This window comes from Dermacentor silvarum, chromosome 6 (assembly GCF_013339745.2).
Source record: "Dermacentor silvarum isolate Dsil-2018 chromosome 6, BIME_Dsil_1.4, whole genome shotgun sequence".
NCBI lineage: Eukaryota > Metazoa > Arthropoda > Arachnida > Ixodida > Ixodidae > Dermacentor > Dermacentor silvarum.
Window position 1 is genome coordinate 115,166,565 of NC_051159.1, and position 17,518 is coordinate 115,184,082.

The following is a 17,518-nucleotide window of genomic DNA, read 5'->3' on the forward strand; positions in this document are numbered from 1 at the left end:
TTATCTCGCGGACATCGCGCAACTGTGGTATCGCAACCACGAAACCGACATACCCACTTGGTCCGTTTTTAAGACTTCCATTTCGGACGTCTTTGGTCGGCCTACGGCCCGCAAGCTTCGCGCAGAGCAGCGCTTGCGTGAACGTGCGCAACATCCAGGGGAGAATTACACGGGCTACATCGAGGATGTGCTGAATCTCTGCAACCGCGTCAACCCTACCATGACAGAGGGCGAGAAAATCAAGCACATCCTGAAGGGCATCGAGGACGACGCTTTTCAGATGCTGCTCGCGAGAAATCCCACCACAGTCGCGGCACTCGTCTCCTTGTGTCAAAGCTTTGACGAGTTGCGTAGGCAGCGCACGATCGCCCGCCAAGCCCTCATGACGCCAGACACACTATCGAGCTTGCAGCTAGCTGCCCACTCTGCCGATCAACAGCCGCTGCTCTCTACCATCAAGGACTTTATCCGGGAAGAGGTAGCGCGTCAGCTTTCATTGCTGCCTCTCACGCACGAGCCTTCGCAGTCTTTGGCTCCGGACCTTCAACACGTCATTCGGACCCAGGTTGCTGAGGCCCTCCCGCCTGTGACTCACCAACCACCCGTCACTGCGCCACTTACCTACGCTTCCGTCGCGGCTCGACCCCCTCAACATCCTGCGCCGTATGCTCGACCTGCGATGCCGACCCATGCCTGGCCGACGACCGCGAATGCTGCGCCGCTCGCCTTCGCGAGACCTTCGGCTCCGTTCCTCCGCCGCCCCGACGCGTGGCGAACGCCAGACAATAGGCCCATCTGCTTCGCCTGTGGTGTCGCTGGACACGTCGCCCGCCACTGTCGCCGATGTCCACCTTCGCCATTTGACGTCATGGGCAGGCCTGTTCCTTCCTCTGCCCGGTCGCCTCCAAGGTACGTCTCTGACGATCAGCCAGCCTATGCTAACCGCCGGTCCCTATCTCCGCGACGACGCTCCCTATCACCCATGCGTCGCCGACCTCCTACGGAGGAGGGAAACTGATCGCTGCAGTTCCGGAGGCAAGAGCTGCATGCGCGTCGAACTGCCCAAGGCCTCCATCTATTTCGCCGCAAAACATTATCGACGTCGACGTTGAAGGAACCGCCGCATTAGCGCTTATTGACACGGGGGCCGCTGTTTCGGTTATCTGCGAAAACCTATGCCGCAAGATCAAAAAAGTGACCACGTCGCTCTCGGGACTAATGCTCCGCACTGCCAGCTCACAGTGCATTGCGCCTTCAGCTGTTTGCACCGCACGTGTCGCTATTCAAGGTGAACATTATGTCATCGAGTTTTTCGTGCTGCCGTCATGCTCCCACGACGTTATTCTCGGATGGGACTTCCTTTCACGTCATCGCGCCGTCATAGACTGCTCCCGTGCAGAAGTGGCCCTTACGCCATTGCAAACCTCTCTTTCGGTGGATAATCATCCCGACGCTCACAAACTGGTGGTTGCTGCGGACACAGATATTGCCCCTGAAACGTCGACCCTTGTGCCTCTGTCCTGTACGGCCGCCCCTGACGGAACTGTTCTGTTTGCCCCATCGGAGGTACTTCTCCGCCGTCGCGGCCTACGACTGCCGTTTGCTGTACTTACGGTTGAATCGGGTGCTACTACTATGTTAGTTTCCAACTGGCTCCCATCCTCCGTTACATTACTTCGTGGAGAATCTTTGGGTCACATTCAAGGTGCCGATCTCCTGCGCTCCCTCGAGTTTGCAGAGGACCAACCCCATCTTGAACTGAATGCCATGACATCACCTGTGCCCAAACCTTCGGGTCCAGACAGTTTCCACCCTTCTATTGCTGCCGATCTACCGTCAACACAACGCAGCGAACTTCTGGCCCTTCTTCGAGACTTCCGCTCCTCCTTCGATTGCGCTCAACCATCTTTAGGTCGTACAACAAGCGTCACACACCACATTGACACCGGTTCCCATGCGCCCTTACGCCAACGACCATATCGAGTTTCAGCGGCAGAACGGCGTATTATCAACGAACAAGTGGATGATATGCTTACGCGTGGTGTCATTCAGCCATCCCAGAGCCCCTGGTCCTCTCCTGTTGTACTTGTGCGCAAAAAGGATGGCTCTATCAGATTCTGTGTTGACTACCGCCGCCTCAATAAGATAACTCGGAAGGATGTATACCCGTTGCCCCGCATCGATGATGCTCTCGATTGTTTGCAAGGGGCAGAATATTTCTCGTCACTGGATTTGCGCTCGGGTTACTGGCAGGTTCCAATGGCCGACCCTGACCGACCTAAGACGGCTTTTGTCACCACTGACGGACTGTATGAGTTTAACGTGATGCCGTTCGGATTGTGCAACGCCCCAGCTACTTTCGAACGGATGATGGATAACATCCTTCGTGGCTACAAGTGGAATACCTGCCTCTGCTACCTTGACGACATCGTCATTTTTTCTCGCGATTTTCCAACTCACCTTGTTCGTCTTCGTGCGATTCTCACGTGCCTCACCTCTGCTGGCCTTCAACTTAACATAAAGAAGTGCCACTTTGCTGCACGCCAGCTGACGATACTAGGCCACGTCGTCTGCAAGGAGGGAGTTCTTCCGGACCCCGCGAAGCTCCGTGCCGTAGCCGAATATCCCAAGCCCAATTCCTTGAAAACGCTTAGAAGTTTCATTGGGCTGTGCTCGTATTTTCGTCGATTTGTGCGCGACTTTGCTACCATCATCGCGCCTCTTACCAACCTTCTGACCGCCTCTAACGGCCTGTCTGCTTGGTCAACAGAATGCGACGAATCTTTTCGAACGCTACGGCGCTTACTAACATCGCCACCAATACTCCGTCACTTTGACCCTAATGCGCCTACGGAGATCCATACTGACGCCAGTGGTGTTGGCCTTGGTGCGGTATTGGCTCAAAAAACACCAGGATACCAAGAATACGTCGTTGCCTACGCGAGTCGCACGCTCAAGAAAGCCGAGTGTAACTATTCTGTCACTGAGAAAGAGTGCCTCGCTATAATTTGGGCTTTGGCTAAGTTTCGTCCGTACCTTTATGGCCGCCCTTTCGACGTCGTCACGGACCATCATGCTCTATGCTGGCTCTCGTCGCTGAAAGATCCCTCGGGACGCCTCGGTCGTTGGGCGCTTCGCCTGCAAGATTACAACATCCGTGTTGTGTACCGATCCGGCCGCAAACACTCGGACGCTGATGCACTGTCCCGCTCGCCGCTAGCGTCTGACACGGCTTCTCCGTCAGCCTCTTCGGCTCCCTTGTCGCCTATTGACTTTGCAGACATGTCGTCGGAGCAACGCAAGGATGCGTGGATTTGTCAACTCCTTGACTTTCTCACTGACACATCCACTTATCCCGCCCCAAGAACTCTGCGTCGCCAAGCCGCCCATTTCACTATTCGCGACGATCTCCTTTATCGCCGGAATTACGCGTCTGATGGCCGGAGGTGGCTTCTAGTGGTACCTCGCCACATGCGCACGGACATATGCGCTGCTTTCCACGCTGACCCACAAAGCGCTCACGCCGGCGTTCTCAAGACCTACAATCGCTTGCGGCAGCGATTCTACTGGCGCGGAATGTATGCATTTGTGTGCAAGTACATACGTGCTTGCACTGCCTGTCAGCGGCGCAAGACTCCACCTCAACGCCCGGCCGGTACACTTCAGCCTCTCCCTTGCCCGGCCCGTCCATTCGACCGCGTCGGTATCGACTTATACGGCCCGCTTCCCTCGACCACCTCTGGGAATAGGTGGATAATTGTCGGCGTGGACCACCTCACGCGTTACGCCGAGACTGCAGCTTTGCCTACAGCCACAGCAAGAGACGTTGCGTTTTTCATCTTACGCAACTTCGTACTGCGCCACGGTGCTCCCCGTGAGCTTTTAAGCGACAGGGGACGTGTTTTCCTGTCAGATGCTATTGAAGCCTTGCTCGTGCAGTGTAACATCGTTCATCGCATGACCAGTGCATATCATCCGCAAACTAATGGCCTCACTGAGCGATTTAATCGCACTCTGGGGGATATGCTGACGATGTACACGGCGTCAGACCAGACAAATTGGGACACCGTCCTTCCATTCATCACATATGCGTACAACACTGCTACGCACGCGACTACAGGATTCTCGCCGTTCTTCCTCTTGTACGGCCGTGAGCCATCATGCACGCTGGACACTATGCTTCCCTACACACCTGACTCATCTGAGTACGCTGCAATTTCTGATGTCGCCAAGTACGCCGAAGATTGTCGACAGTTGGCCCGTTCATTGACAACCGAGGACCAAGGTCACCAGAAGCTCAGGCACGACACCGACCGATCTCTCACTACTTTCGCGACCGGTGCCCTAGTTTGGCTTTGGATTCCTCCGAGTACGCCTGGCCTTTCGTCTAAATTATTGGCCCGCTATCATGGGCCCTACCGCATCCGCGCTCGGACATCTCCAGTCAATTATGACGTTGAGCCTTTGACACCGTCTCAAGACTTACGTCGTCGTGGTCGAGAAATCGTTCACGTGAGTCGCCTCAAGCCCTATTATGACCCCTCTATACTGACAACGCCTTAAGTCGCCAGGATGGCTACGCTACTTCCCGGGGGCCAATGTAATGAAGAAGACAAGACGACGACGAAGCAGTCAGCAAGCAAGCCACAGTGTCAGTGCTAACCACGCGCCCCGAGCTTGCGCTTGCCCGGATTTTGGCTGCTGGTCGCCTCGCCGCTTCTTGACGTTCGCCTGACGTTTCTCGCATTCCTTGACGTTTACACGTGAATAAATCGCTTTGCATATATATATATATATATATATATATATATATATATATATATATATATATATAAAGAGAGAGAGGAAATATATGGAATTCAACACTTACTGTCGCAGTAGGTAAATTTGGGAAAGCCACATGACGGATCGATATCTGTAATGGCTCTAATAGCTGTCTGCACAAAGACTACTTGGGAACAATGCAGTATAGACCATTGGTTCTCAAGGAATGCAGCCGGCTCTCGAATAAGCAGATAGTAGGAGCGTCTCTGGGGAGAAGGATAGATGTTCAGTACTGTTTGGACTGTCAGTATACGAAATCGAGTTTGAAGAGAAGGCACATGAGTTTCATGATAAAGAATATCATTTGCTACAAATCTTGGAAGGCCGAGGCATAGAGGTAGTGATTCGCGTTCTAAAAGAACCAGAGGCCGTAATTTATAAGTAGGACCCCCAGAAAATAACACGCACCAAAACTCTAGAATGGGATGGACAAACATACAATAAATCATCAGCAAGGTCTCCCTGCGGATTCCAAGGCGACTGATGCTGACCCTTCGTAATAATCCAAAAGCGCGTGCTCCTTTATATGCGATATATTCAATGTGTGTTCACCAATTAGGATTTTCTGTGTAAATAATTCCCAGATATTTTAAAGATTCTACCTGCGGAATAATCTCTTCACCATATGACAGTGTTATTTAGATAGGAAAAGTTAACGGAAAAACAATGATTGCACTTTTGTGGACATTTAGCGACATTTGTATTCCTTGTATCAAATTTCAATTTGATTCAAATACGACAGCAACATTTAAATAGGGTATGTATGTAATTTGACACCGCGAAAATCGATATCATCAGCATATACGTACGTCATATGCTGTGTCGGGATCCGATTTAGTAATATAATAAATAATACGGGGGAGAGTACTGGCACCTTGAGGAAGGCCTTTGTCTATAACTGTGAGTAAAAACACCGTTTTGATTGCAATAAGATGTGCGTCCACTTAGGAAATTATAAATCGACGCAATTATATACTGTGGGAGATTCACACTTTGAAGTCTGTTGATTGTGATGCTATGCTCAACACTGTCATACGTCTTAGCAATATCTAATTTCACTAAGGCCGCGTACTGACTGTTGTGACGAGCGCGTTGAATTCAACTCTCCAAGTCAACATGAGCACACCAAATTGAGCAGCCGGGCCTGAATCCTATTTGAGAATCACTTAATAATTGGTTCTCGCCTATCCACCTCTCCGTGTGACCATACAGAACTCTCTCGATTAACTTTGCGAAATTTGAGGCCAGAGAAATAGGTCTAATGTTGTCTACCGTATGCCCATTCCCCGGCTTTTTGAATAGCTGAATTACTTTGCCAACTTTCTGATCTGCATAAATCCATGAATTTTTTACCAGTTCCACCAATTCAGTGAAAGTTAAACTAACATATTCTATATTTATTGCTGCTGAAACAATCTTTTTAGACCGTAGAAACCTAAATAGGGCTTTTTTATTACTGCGATCGGCAACTGTAATGTTTGGTGTTATAAATTTCATACGCTTTGTCAACAGTTTGCCTGAATGTAGCTGCAACAAATTTGTATTCATTCCAATTATGTGGACATTGATTATACATTAACTTTCTCAAGGCTGCTTTTTTACTTCTATATTCGCGTTCACAGTCAGGATTCCACCATGGTGAATAAGTACCACCTTTAGTTGACTGCATACTGAACCTGGATTCTTTATAACGGTCACTTATCACTTGACACAAATTAAGTGCCTTAACTTCGTCATTTAGGCCGAACTGTACATTTAAAACTGATCGCAGTGAATCTTGAAATTTAGAATAATTAACATAGGTGCGGACATGCTTTTCGACTAAATTAATTGGGCGCGTAATTTCAAACATTATTGAAAGATGGTTGCTGTTTGTGACGGAGGGGATAGCAGACCAGGACAAAATGTCACAACCCGAACTGGAAAAAGTTAGGTCTAACACCTAACGCGATTTGACCGATACATAAGTTGGGGTTGTCTAATTTGCAGAGTTAAGAATATTTGACGAAGCCCAATCTAATAATCGTTTACCACAAGAGTCGGACCAATAACTCCATGATACGTGGTGAGAATTAAAATCACCAGCTATGATTAAATCATTTCTGCATGCCACAACCGCAGCATCAAGAGAACCTGTATTGAGAACTCCTGTAGGGAAATAAACGCTGACTACAGAAAATGGGGCGCATCCAAGTAGCATTACGTCCATTCCTAGAATTTCACTTTCTGCAGAGAATGACTGGTGCCTATATATTCTTAGCTATATTACAAATATTTGTTGAGATGAAAAATGCTCATCCCCCTCTACGAGAAGGCGATCTCGACAAAAACTGCGGTAATTCTTTAAATGAAAGCTCTATTCTGTGGTTATCCAAGTTTCTTGCAAATTAATCAAATCAGGATAAAGTTCTTCACAGAGTTATAACAGATCAGCGACTGCAGAAAAAATGGAACGACAGTTCCACGGCGCCACTTTCAAGTTCCTATGTTGACAATATTCAGTCAGTATTAACTGCTGTCTGTCGAATGCTATCCTTTCGGGAATCATCCTTCAATAAGTTGTCATTTTGACTCATTTTAGCGTTTACGTTATGGAGCGTAGTAGCTATCGTAGACTATATGGAGAAGCACGACGTGACTCGCGACTTCCTTCACGTTCGACACCGGAGTTGCGGAAGCTCCAGTATTATCAGGATTGCGACGCGAGGCCTCTGACGATAGGTATTTGTCTATATTCTCATCAGAAACTGTGATCCCAGAAGTAACACTTGGTCGCGCAGTAACATGTAAAAAAGTTCCGACAACTGAGAAGCGAAAACATGCCCAATGGTCTTTGCAAGGTTCGTAAATAGACGGTCAAGGGCTTTTGCCATAGTTGCCTGCACAGCAGCAGCTACAACATCACCAAGAGATGCATCAGTAGCTTTTGAGTGACACGATTTCTCTAATGCAATAGCCCGAGCCGAAGAGCGTTATAGTCCAAAATTTTCCTCGTCATTCCTTTCAGATCAGAATCCAAGTTCACTTCCAAAATGTGCGACGAAAGTGCTGTACGCACAAACGGATCAAACGTGTTAGGGACAAGAACTTCGTTGTGATGGCATGCTGCTGCGCCTTAAGTTGCCGCAACCGACAAGGCGAGGGCAAAAGGCTTTTTTTGTTTACCATCCGGCGTGCGCAAACGCTTGTTGCACACTTGATATTTGCGCCTTCTCGCATCGTCGCGTTGCTACTTCCAAAACGGCATTATTAAGACCAGTTACTGACTAACGAAGCAAAATCGCGCCTCAAAAACGTCTCCGCAGGGCGCGATCGAAGTTTTCCTCGGATTTCCTCTGGTAGCGCGTTAGCTGTCGTCTGCCACGGCAGGCCCGACGCAGGCGGCGCCACTGTCGATATCGCGCCTCGATCGCGCATGTCGCGCCGAGCGCGATAGTGGAACGGAGGAGGAGGGAAGTGGATGGCGCTACTTTTATAAATATAGGGGCTTTAGCGCAAACAACTAGGGAAGCGGGAAAAGGAAGAGAGTGCCTTGGAAACCGACGAAGAAGAAAGGAGGTGAACGGAGACAGAAAGCACAGTGGAATGCTAAGCGCCTGTTATCGCTGGGACCGCGCCAGCGCGTTTGGCCGCGCCAAATGCATTGCAAGATAGGCGAGTCGGCGCTCCGGCACATTTCGCTCTGTGCAGGTGACCTTCAGCTTGCTAGCTCGTTGCATTGAGGCGCAGTGGAACCGCAGATGCAAGTCCATCGGTGTATTAGCTCGCTGGGAAATTGACTTTCACTGAACTGAATTCCGAAAAATTAACTATGCCTACGTACCTTATTTCTCTAAAGCAAAATGCTGAACTTTTATTATTATCTCATCTGAAAAAAAAAAGTTTTCATTTTCGACAATCGCTGCGGTGCTCTTGTTCAGTTATTGTTATTTATTGAGTTCATAAATACTTTTTTCTTTTTGCAGTATCGCGTAGTGCAGTAGTCGCTTTAGCATTTCAATTATTAAGATAAAGAGTCAGGGTGGTTTTTCATCCTTTTTTATTCTGGGATCTCCATCTAATCCATGATTCGCAGTCCACGTAGAAACTATCTGCTGAAAATAAGCAATATTAAGTACGGATAATAATTGGCCAAGTGAAGAAGAGGACGTCACTGTTGAGCCACTGTGTAGCCCATTTAATTTGCTGAGCGAGGTGCGGTGACGAAGTCTTGCGATGGGTTAGCCGGACCGCTCCAGTCTTGACTCAAGCCTCCAGTAACCTTTCGCACCGTGTAATCCATCACAATATCTGAGTTAAAAAATACAAAAACGACAACAAATTTTCATGAATAAACGAAGAACGGCGACAATGTCTCACTGCACAAACTAGTATCAGGAAACAACCAGATAACATTTTTCTAGTGGTTCTCGCGTCTGCCTGGTCGTTCAGCCAACCAATACCGGCGTATAATCGCTATCGCGCTCAGCTATCACTGTTTTAAGCATGTTTCCAGTGAACAACTACATCCTCACTGTCGATCGAGACATTCCGAGAAAAATTGTTCCACGGCGTTTTCCGCGTTACCACTTCATGAATAGACTCTGACCGGTGATCTTTCCATTACACTAAGAACCATGAAAATTGGTTGTCAGTCCCTTTAAACTGTGATACCATAAAGAAAGATAATCCCGCTATGTACACATGCGTATCGCTCTATTCTTTGTGTTTCTTTGTTAGCCGTATCTCTTGCAGATTTGCTTGCGATACTATATATGAAACAGTAGGTAAAGCTCTGCGAATGCCATATGCGAACAATAATGAATTTAGTGCGAAAAACATGATCACCAGATAAGCGAATACATAAAGACCGGACGAGTGCTTACTTTTAACTGGTTATTTCTACTGTAAGTGGGCACCCGCCGGGGTGGCTTAGTCAGCTAAGGCGTTGCGCTGCATGCTGAGCACGAGATCGCGGGATCGAATCCCGGCCACGGCAGCCGCATTTCGATGGAGGCGAAATGCAAAAACGCCCGTGTGCTTGCGTTGTAGTGCACGTTAAAGAACCCCAGGTGGTCAAAATTAATCCGGAGCCCTCCACTACGGCGTGCCTCATAATCAGAACTGGTTTTGGCACGTAAAACCCCAGAAAGAAGCACAGTAAGTGGGCATATAAATATGTTGTTTTCCATCAAGCACGAACAGCGCATGCGCTAGCAAAACTAACAAACACTTTTCATATGACATATTTCCAAATCAAACAAACTCACTGATGCGTCAGTTACAATTTTTACCCTTTTCTCGATAAAAAAAATGTCGCGCTTTTGCCCGAAAGGCGAAGCACTGATTGCGATAGCAATTTATTAGACAGCTATGCGAAGTAAGGATGGTAGCTTTATCGGACGCAGGAACTTGTAAACATTCGCTTACCAACTAAATTAACAAACATGGTGTCGCGCGCGCATAGGCATACATGAACGCATCTCTCTCGATGACCGCGGAAACTCGCTGTGAAAACGCCGGAGTGAGAAAGCGCGCCAGCAGCAGCGAGCGAATTGCAGTGGTGCCTCTCGCTTCAACACGTACTAAGCGGCGAGAACAGAGCGCATGCGAAGCCACCAGCACTCGGCGCACTCTGTCCTATTCGCAAATCGCTTTCAAGGTGACGCCCGTGCGGCCGCGCCATACGCAGCTGCCGCCGAAGTAAAACAGTATTCCCATTCCTTCCATTCCTTCCTTCTCCGCGGTGCTTTCCGCGCTTCCTCCCCGCATTCCTCCCTTGCGCGCGCGAGATTGAGCCACCATCGTCGGCTCATCCTCGCACGCTTTCACTCGCACCCACAGCATACGGAGCGCTGCCGCGATGCTATCACACTCGGAATTTATACGGATCAAACATACCGGTGACGCCGACGACGGCGGAGAAAATGCGCCTGGAGCTTCCACATGATTGCTATCGCAATAAAGAAGTCGCAGTCTCGCCCGAAAGGCGAAGCATCGATTGCGATAGCAAATTTGTAGACAGCTATACGAAGTGAGAATAGTAGTTTTATCGGCCGTATAAAGTTTTAAACATTCGCTTTTAAACATTCGAATGTAAGCTTTACTTACATTCGCTAAGCACGGTGTCACGCACGCACAGGTAAACATGAACACATCTCGCTCGATGACCGCAGGAACTCGTCAAAACGCTTTCTCTCGTCTCGCTTCAACGCGAACGTCGAAAGCATAGCGCATACGAAGCTACCGGCACTGGGCGCATGCACTTTTTACCCATTGCAGGTCGCTTTGAAATGAGGTTCCGGGGGCGCACACTTCGGCCACACAGTAAATCGCTTTCAAGAAACGGTGCCCGGGCGGCAGCTCCGTCAGCAGCAGCCGCAAGAGCAGAACGGACCTCCCACCCCCACCGTCTCCGTCACCCCCCCCCGTGCCCCGCGAGCGAACGAAGACCGCGCGCTTCCGGACGCCTCCTTCGCGTGCGCGAGATTAAGCTGCGGTTGCCGGCTCATCCTCGCACGCTTTCACTCGCACATACAGCGTACGGCGCATGGCGACGGTTTTACCCCCGCTGGACTTTATACGGTACCTCACGGCGACGACGACGAATGCGAGCTTGGAGTGTCCATATAATTGCTATCGCAATAAAATGCTTCCAATTAAGATTTCGCGAGAAATTTTGTTTTCGCTCCTTTCCATATCTCCAATAGCATGGCTAACATCCACATGAAGTCACATGCGTGTTGAATGCGCGCTGTTATTATTCACGACATTAAGTGCACGTTCGCTCACGTGTGGATGGGACCCACGCTTTGCGGAGAAACGGATCTTGTGATGCAGCAAGAAAAAAGTTTCTCGCGAAATCTTGGAAGCATTTCATTAATTAAAAGAAAGGTAACTATTCAGTAAGTGACACATCAGTGAGTTTGTTTGACTGTGAAATGGCGTCATTTGCAAAATGATTGTTAGTTGTTAGTTTGAATCGAGGTGCCAGCGCATGCACTGTGCCCGTGTGTTATGAATGACTACCTTTTATATGCTTACTGTGGGCAGAGATAAACAGTTGCTAGGGAACGCGCTCGGTCCTGTCAATTTGTACAACCCTTTGTGTTTATCGTATTATGGCGCTAAATTCATTATTGTTCGAAATGGACCAACTCGCTCAACAACAACTACTAGATGTATATATACGAGTGTGCCATGGAGCAGCGAGAAACACATTTAGAAAGGAGGCCCAGTAAACAATTTGCGCTTCCGCGCAAATGCAATCCGCGTATTTATTGTCAATGAAACCCCTCGCCCTGCAATTCACAAAATGCCCCTACATGCAAAGTGGCATTGATATAAAATAATCGCAGGTGTCTTCCACAAGCTCACCTAAAAGGCGGTTCATTGCAGGACGCCGTTGCCTCCGCAAACGCTCCATCTTCTCCAAATGTTCACGCTCCTCTTGCTCGAGTTTCTGGGCGCGCAGCCTGTGTTCTTCGCGCATGCGCTTCAAGTTCTCCTCGTGTTCACGTGATGTGGCCGCCTGCTGTGCTTGCAGCTTCTCCATTGTGGCTCTGTGCGCCCCGGCTTGGAGCGACGCGCTGCAGGTGACGTCACGCACCGTGGCTTCGTGAATTTGCTGCCTCTTCGCCTGCTCCTCTTTCAGAGTGTCGGACCTGCAATCGAAATTCTCTCCTAGCTGTAGTCCAAACTCATAAGGAAAATCAAGGGGTGTGCGAACGGTAAGCTTTGAGACAAAATCAAATGGGGAATTGAAGAGCGCCAGACGCCAATCGAATCGAAAGGCGAATGCTTTTCTAATGGTTTTCAAATAATGAACAGCCGTTATCACCAATATAAAAAAAAACATCTTAATATCCCCGTATGTTCACAACACTAGCAGTTTGTTGTATTATTGCACGTTGTGAAGCACCAGTTAGTAAAGCACAAATGCCGAATTAGAAGCAGATCAGTGCCGTTCATTCGCATAGTACGGACTCATTGGTGAGTGCGAACGGTAACAGCTTAGCCGCAAAGGTCTTGCTCCGATGTAACGCACTTCAGTACATGTAACTTCTCGTGTTTTATATTTACTACGGCCGCCGTAATTAAGTGTATAGCACTTTTGGTTCATTTTTATGCTTGATCGCGCACAATTCGTGATCCAAAGCATTCAATAAATATTGGGAAAATATTCGTGTGTTCGAATACTGACTGTTCGATTCGAACACCGAGTGGAATAGCGCAATATTCGATCCGTAAATCAGGCGTATCAAATATTATTCCACCCTTAAAGTTTCCTCTTAACCAAGTACCGAGTATTTCAGCGAACACTTTCAAAAAATTTTTAAACTTGCCTGTGGCAGATGGCACAATTCTAGTCCATGAGCTGGCCTACTCGAAGAGGCAGACATTGCTTGCAAAGAAATTGAAATGCATAATTGACCGATGAACAAAAATCACTAATAAAGTTCACATATTGCAGTTCACGAATTCTAGCTGGGAAGTTTGCAAGGCGGATCCACTCGGAACGAATTCTCCGAATGAATTGGCGTTCCATTTACTTTTGGGCTTGAGTGCATAAAACGTCGTTTTGTTAAGAAATTGTGGAAAAACACTGCATTTTTACCGCATGTATGCGGCGCATATCTCGTAAATGGTGTCATCCAGACAATTCTTTTCAAGTGAATATGCCTTGCAGTCTCACCTGTTAGAATTTCTAAATTACAATATGTGCCATAAAGTAATTAGTTAAAAATTGAAATGGTAAGTTTGTGTTAATTAAGCGATTGTTCATTTCACTTTTTTGTGCAAGTAATGTCGGCCTCTTCGAGGAGACCAGCTCATAGAGTTGAATTGTGCTTTCTGCCACAGGCAAAAAAAAAAAAAAAAAAAAAGCCGGAAGTGTTCACTGAAACACCCTGTATATCACAAGTTAATAACGCCTAGGTCCATGTAACAGCCACATCTTTCCCACTGCAGACAATGCTTACGAGCCTGACATTGGGAAAGATTATGCGCGTTTGTTCGTGAGGATTTTGTTTACACACGATGCAAAGTGATGTAAAAAATTTACTTCAAGAAAAACAACGCCAAATTACCAAGTTGGCCGAATACCTCCCATTCTTAAGTAAAAAATTAGGTACGATCTGAGATGAAACAAGAGAAATGGAAAGAGAAGGCAAATGAGATGAAAAATGGAGCTGAAGCACTTTGAGCGGGAATAGATACACCGCATTGCAAAAAAAATTCTTAATTTTTTGAAGTTACAAAAGGCCAAACTATTGCAGTTTTCAAGAAACGTACATTGACTAATAAAACTTAGAACAACATTAAAAGAATTTTGTTTAACGTTTACTATCCCCTAACATTTTATTGGCCCCTGGGCATTCGCATTGGCTTGAGAAAAACAAACCTGTACCTAAAAAAAAACAAAAAAAAAACGCCATTTTGACTTCCGTTTATACGCTTGTACACACTAGGTGATCCATGAAAAAATGGGGTGATAAGAGTGTATGACAGGAAAGTATAACAACTTGAGTCCTGTGCTTTAATATCAGAGCAAAAATTTTATTACAGGACGTTTCTGTATTAACGAATAAAACAACGATGAAGTTGAGCCCAGCCATTACAATATTTTGAATTACACTTCAACTTCCCCTCATCATTTCCTAACGGGAAATAGAGACCTGGGTTAAACAGATGGTGTTAAAACGTGGGAGGCGGATTTGCTTCGCAACAACAGACCAGGCTATTGCGCGACACATGTTTTAATAATTCTTGTTTCCAAATGAATTCTGGCAATATTCATGATGAACACAATAAAAAAAATGATTTCGATGTCAAGTTAGAGGCCTAAAGAGTTGTCACGTTAAACAAATAACACACCCAACGTTGTGATATTCCTGATGCATCCCGATCCTCGTAAGCATCAGCGTTTAACCCAGTGTTGTACGGAACGGCGTTCTAGAGGAACGACGTTCCTGGAGCTAGTTCCTTTTGGGAGGAACGAAGGAACGGCACGGTTTAGTTAAGAGTCGGTGGAACTGTAACGGTAACTCGTTAGGTTTACGAAGGGACGGCAGAGGGAACGGCGTTCCTTCTGTAAACGATCCACGGCACTGAACCAACGCACGCACATACGCAGCACATCATGCAGGGCGGATGGGCGACCTCGTGCGGCGGTGGTGAATTTTTTGCGTGAGTTCTCCGTTATATTGCTCAGTTCAAACAAGGGACTTTACTAAGTTGCGAATATGTATTCTGGGCAGTTTTTTTTTCTTATACTCCAATATTGAATCAGCATTCATTAAACGTCTATGTATTTCCACATCATCCTATCACTAGAGTTGCTCATACCTTGTCTTGACATACCTTGACAAAGTTATACCTCGGAATTTAACTTGGCATTACCATATTAACACCGTCTTAGCATCAGCTAACCGAGAATTCGGTCGTCTTAAACGTATATAACCTCGAGCACGCACCTTCGCACTTAAAGAAACTTGCATTATTATCACGCTTATCCGCCAAAAAATTTAATATGCTTCCGCCATATGGGATCCCGATCAAGCATACAACAACAACAGCAGAAACAACAGCAGCAACAGCAACAGCAGCAACAGCAACAGCAGCAACAGCAACAGCAACAACAGCAGAAACAACAACAGCAGAAACAACAACAGCAGAAACAACAACAGCAGAAACAACAACAGCAGAACAACAGCAGCAACAACAGCAGCAACAGCAGCAGCAACAGCAGCAGCAACAGCAGCAGCAACAGCAGCAGCAACAGCAGCACAGCAACAACAGCAGCAGCAACAGCAGCAGCAACAGCAGCAGCAACAGCAACAAGCAGCAGCAACAACAGCAGCAACAACAGCAGCAACAACAGCAGCAACAACAGCAGCAACAGCAGCAGCAACAGCAACAGCAGCAACAGCAGCAGCAACAGCAGCAGCAACAGCAGCAACAACACCACCACCACCAACAACAACACTGAATCTCTGCAAAACCGCGCTGTTTGCTTTATCTTTTCAGATTATTCATGCTTCGATCACCAGGGTAACATCATTAAAACAACGTGAAGAGTTGGAACCACTATAACGTCGACGCCAGTTTGCTCACCCAACCTTATTTCACAAACTGTATCACCATTCCACGCTTCAAGGCTGCTTTACATGGCTCGATTCTCATCACACCGAAAGTGCGATTTGCGTCGCATGCGACGAAAATCACAGTCGCAGAGCCGACCCCGCGATTTTCGGCTGCGACCAACCGGTTGGTCACAGTGTCGCAACGTCGCAGCGATCGCTGCAATTTTCCGTCGAAATTGCGCGGAGAGTTATATTTCGTGGTTTGTTTTGGGAAATGGCGTCGGTCGCTCAACACAAAACGTTTATAGATACTTTTTTGCCTATAAATGTTGGCTCAACAAGCCTCGAACAGTGCAACTAATTGAGTGGAGCCGTGGATTGCGCGAGCGGTACGTACCATCAGCACCGACACGCAAACAAGGCAGATAAAAACTTGTAGGTCAGATTCGGTTCTGTAATTTCTATGTGTTTGTTGAGACGCTACGTTGCTAATCACGAGACGCTTTTTTTTTTACGTTGGCTTCGGTTGCTGATAGTACGTACTTCGTGCTTTTCCGCTATTCACAGGCGCTGCGAGATGGTAAATACTACGAGATGTCCATCACGGGAAGACATGGCCTTTGAATGTCGTCCTAATTTTCTGGTTGTACAAGCTACTCGCGATATAACAAAAGTTGTAGTGCGGTATGCTTTAACGCACGGAACAATTTAAAGAATGTTCAAATACGGACAACTGCTGCGGCCAAATGGTCCCGCTATACGCGCGACCATTTAGTTGCAGTTGGTTGATTTGGGCTTTCACGCGCGTTTTCTCCAATGAATTATCTCATTTCAAGGTTATGCTACTTTCGCTGCGAGACGAGACTACTTATCAAGCTCGCAAACCGAACGTGTAAACTATATATTGTAATGAATGTTCTACATTAGCATATTTAACGCTTTGACTGGGAATAAACAGCTTCGTCAACTTGTTTTCCAAGCACTATTTAAACAGTGTTATCTCATTTTTCTGATGCATCATTTTTATCCTGCACAAAAACCAATAAACCTTTAATGTGTTTGCAGACTTTGTATCTATACCGCACCTGTATTAACCCTCACATTAAAAGGTAATTGCACAATACGCTTACTTCAGGGCATCGAATTTCTTTTGTGTATGCTGGTCGTAACATATCGCTGTATTTTAAGAAACTACTTCGCCATAAACATCCTTGCCTTTTCTTGCTTCCCTCTCTATACTTCCTGCAAAACACATGCACCAATGTGAAAAGCAGGCAAACACCTTGTTTTTATAGGCAGTGGATAACACATTAAAGAAAAGGAGATCAAAATTGTGCAATTAAGTCAGCCGGTTATATCCCTTCTTGTGAATGATACCATCTTTTCAAGTGGCGGTGGTTCTTCCATGTCCACAGCTCATAAAGCATGCAGACGCATCACGAGGCATAGACCGTGCCCAACAAGATGGATGCAATGTTGCTAATGAGATTGCAATTACATGTATTACTGCATAAACTCGTATAACAATAACCCATCACTCAGCCGAGCTTGCTGTGACTCATATTCACCACAATTCTACTCATCCGAGCTTGCCCTGACTCATATTCGCCAAAATTATACTCAGCTGAGCT

General features: G+C 47.0%; 1 protein-coding gene across 3 annotated transcripts in view; it reads right to left on the bottom strand.

Moving 5' to 3' along the window:
• Positions 1–8,851: 8,851 nt before the first annotated feature.
• Positions 8,852–17,518, bottom strand: part of LOC119455875 (uncharacterized) — a 33,341-nt gene continuing 24,674 nt past the window's right edge. For all 3 annotated transcript variants that reach the window (XM_049669383.1, XM_037717389.2, XM_037717388.2), the window contains exons 6-7: positions 12,181–12,467; positions 8,852–9,114 (exon numbers count right to left, since the gene is read on the bottom strand). In XM_049669383.1, coding sequence (XP_049525340.1) covers positions 9,002–9,114; positions 12,181–12,467 — 400 coding nt within the window. In that variant the 3' untranslated portion in view covers positions 8,852–9,001. The remainder of the gene's footprint in view (positions 9,115–12,180; positions 12,468–17,518) is intronic.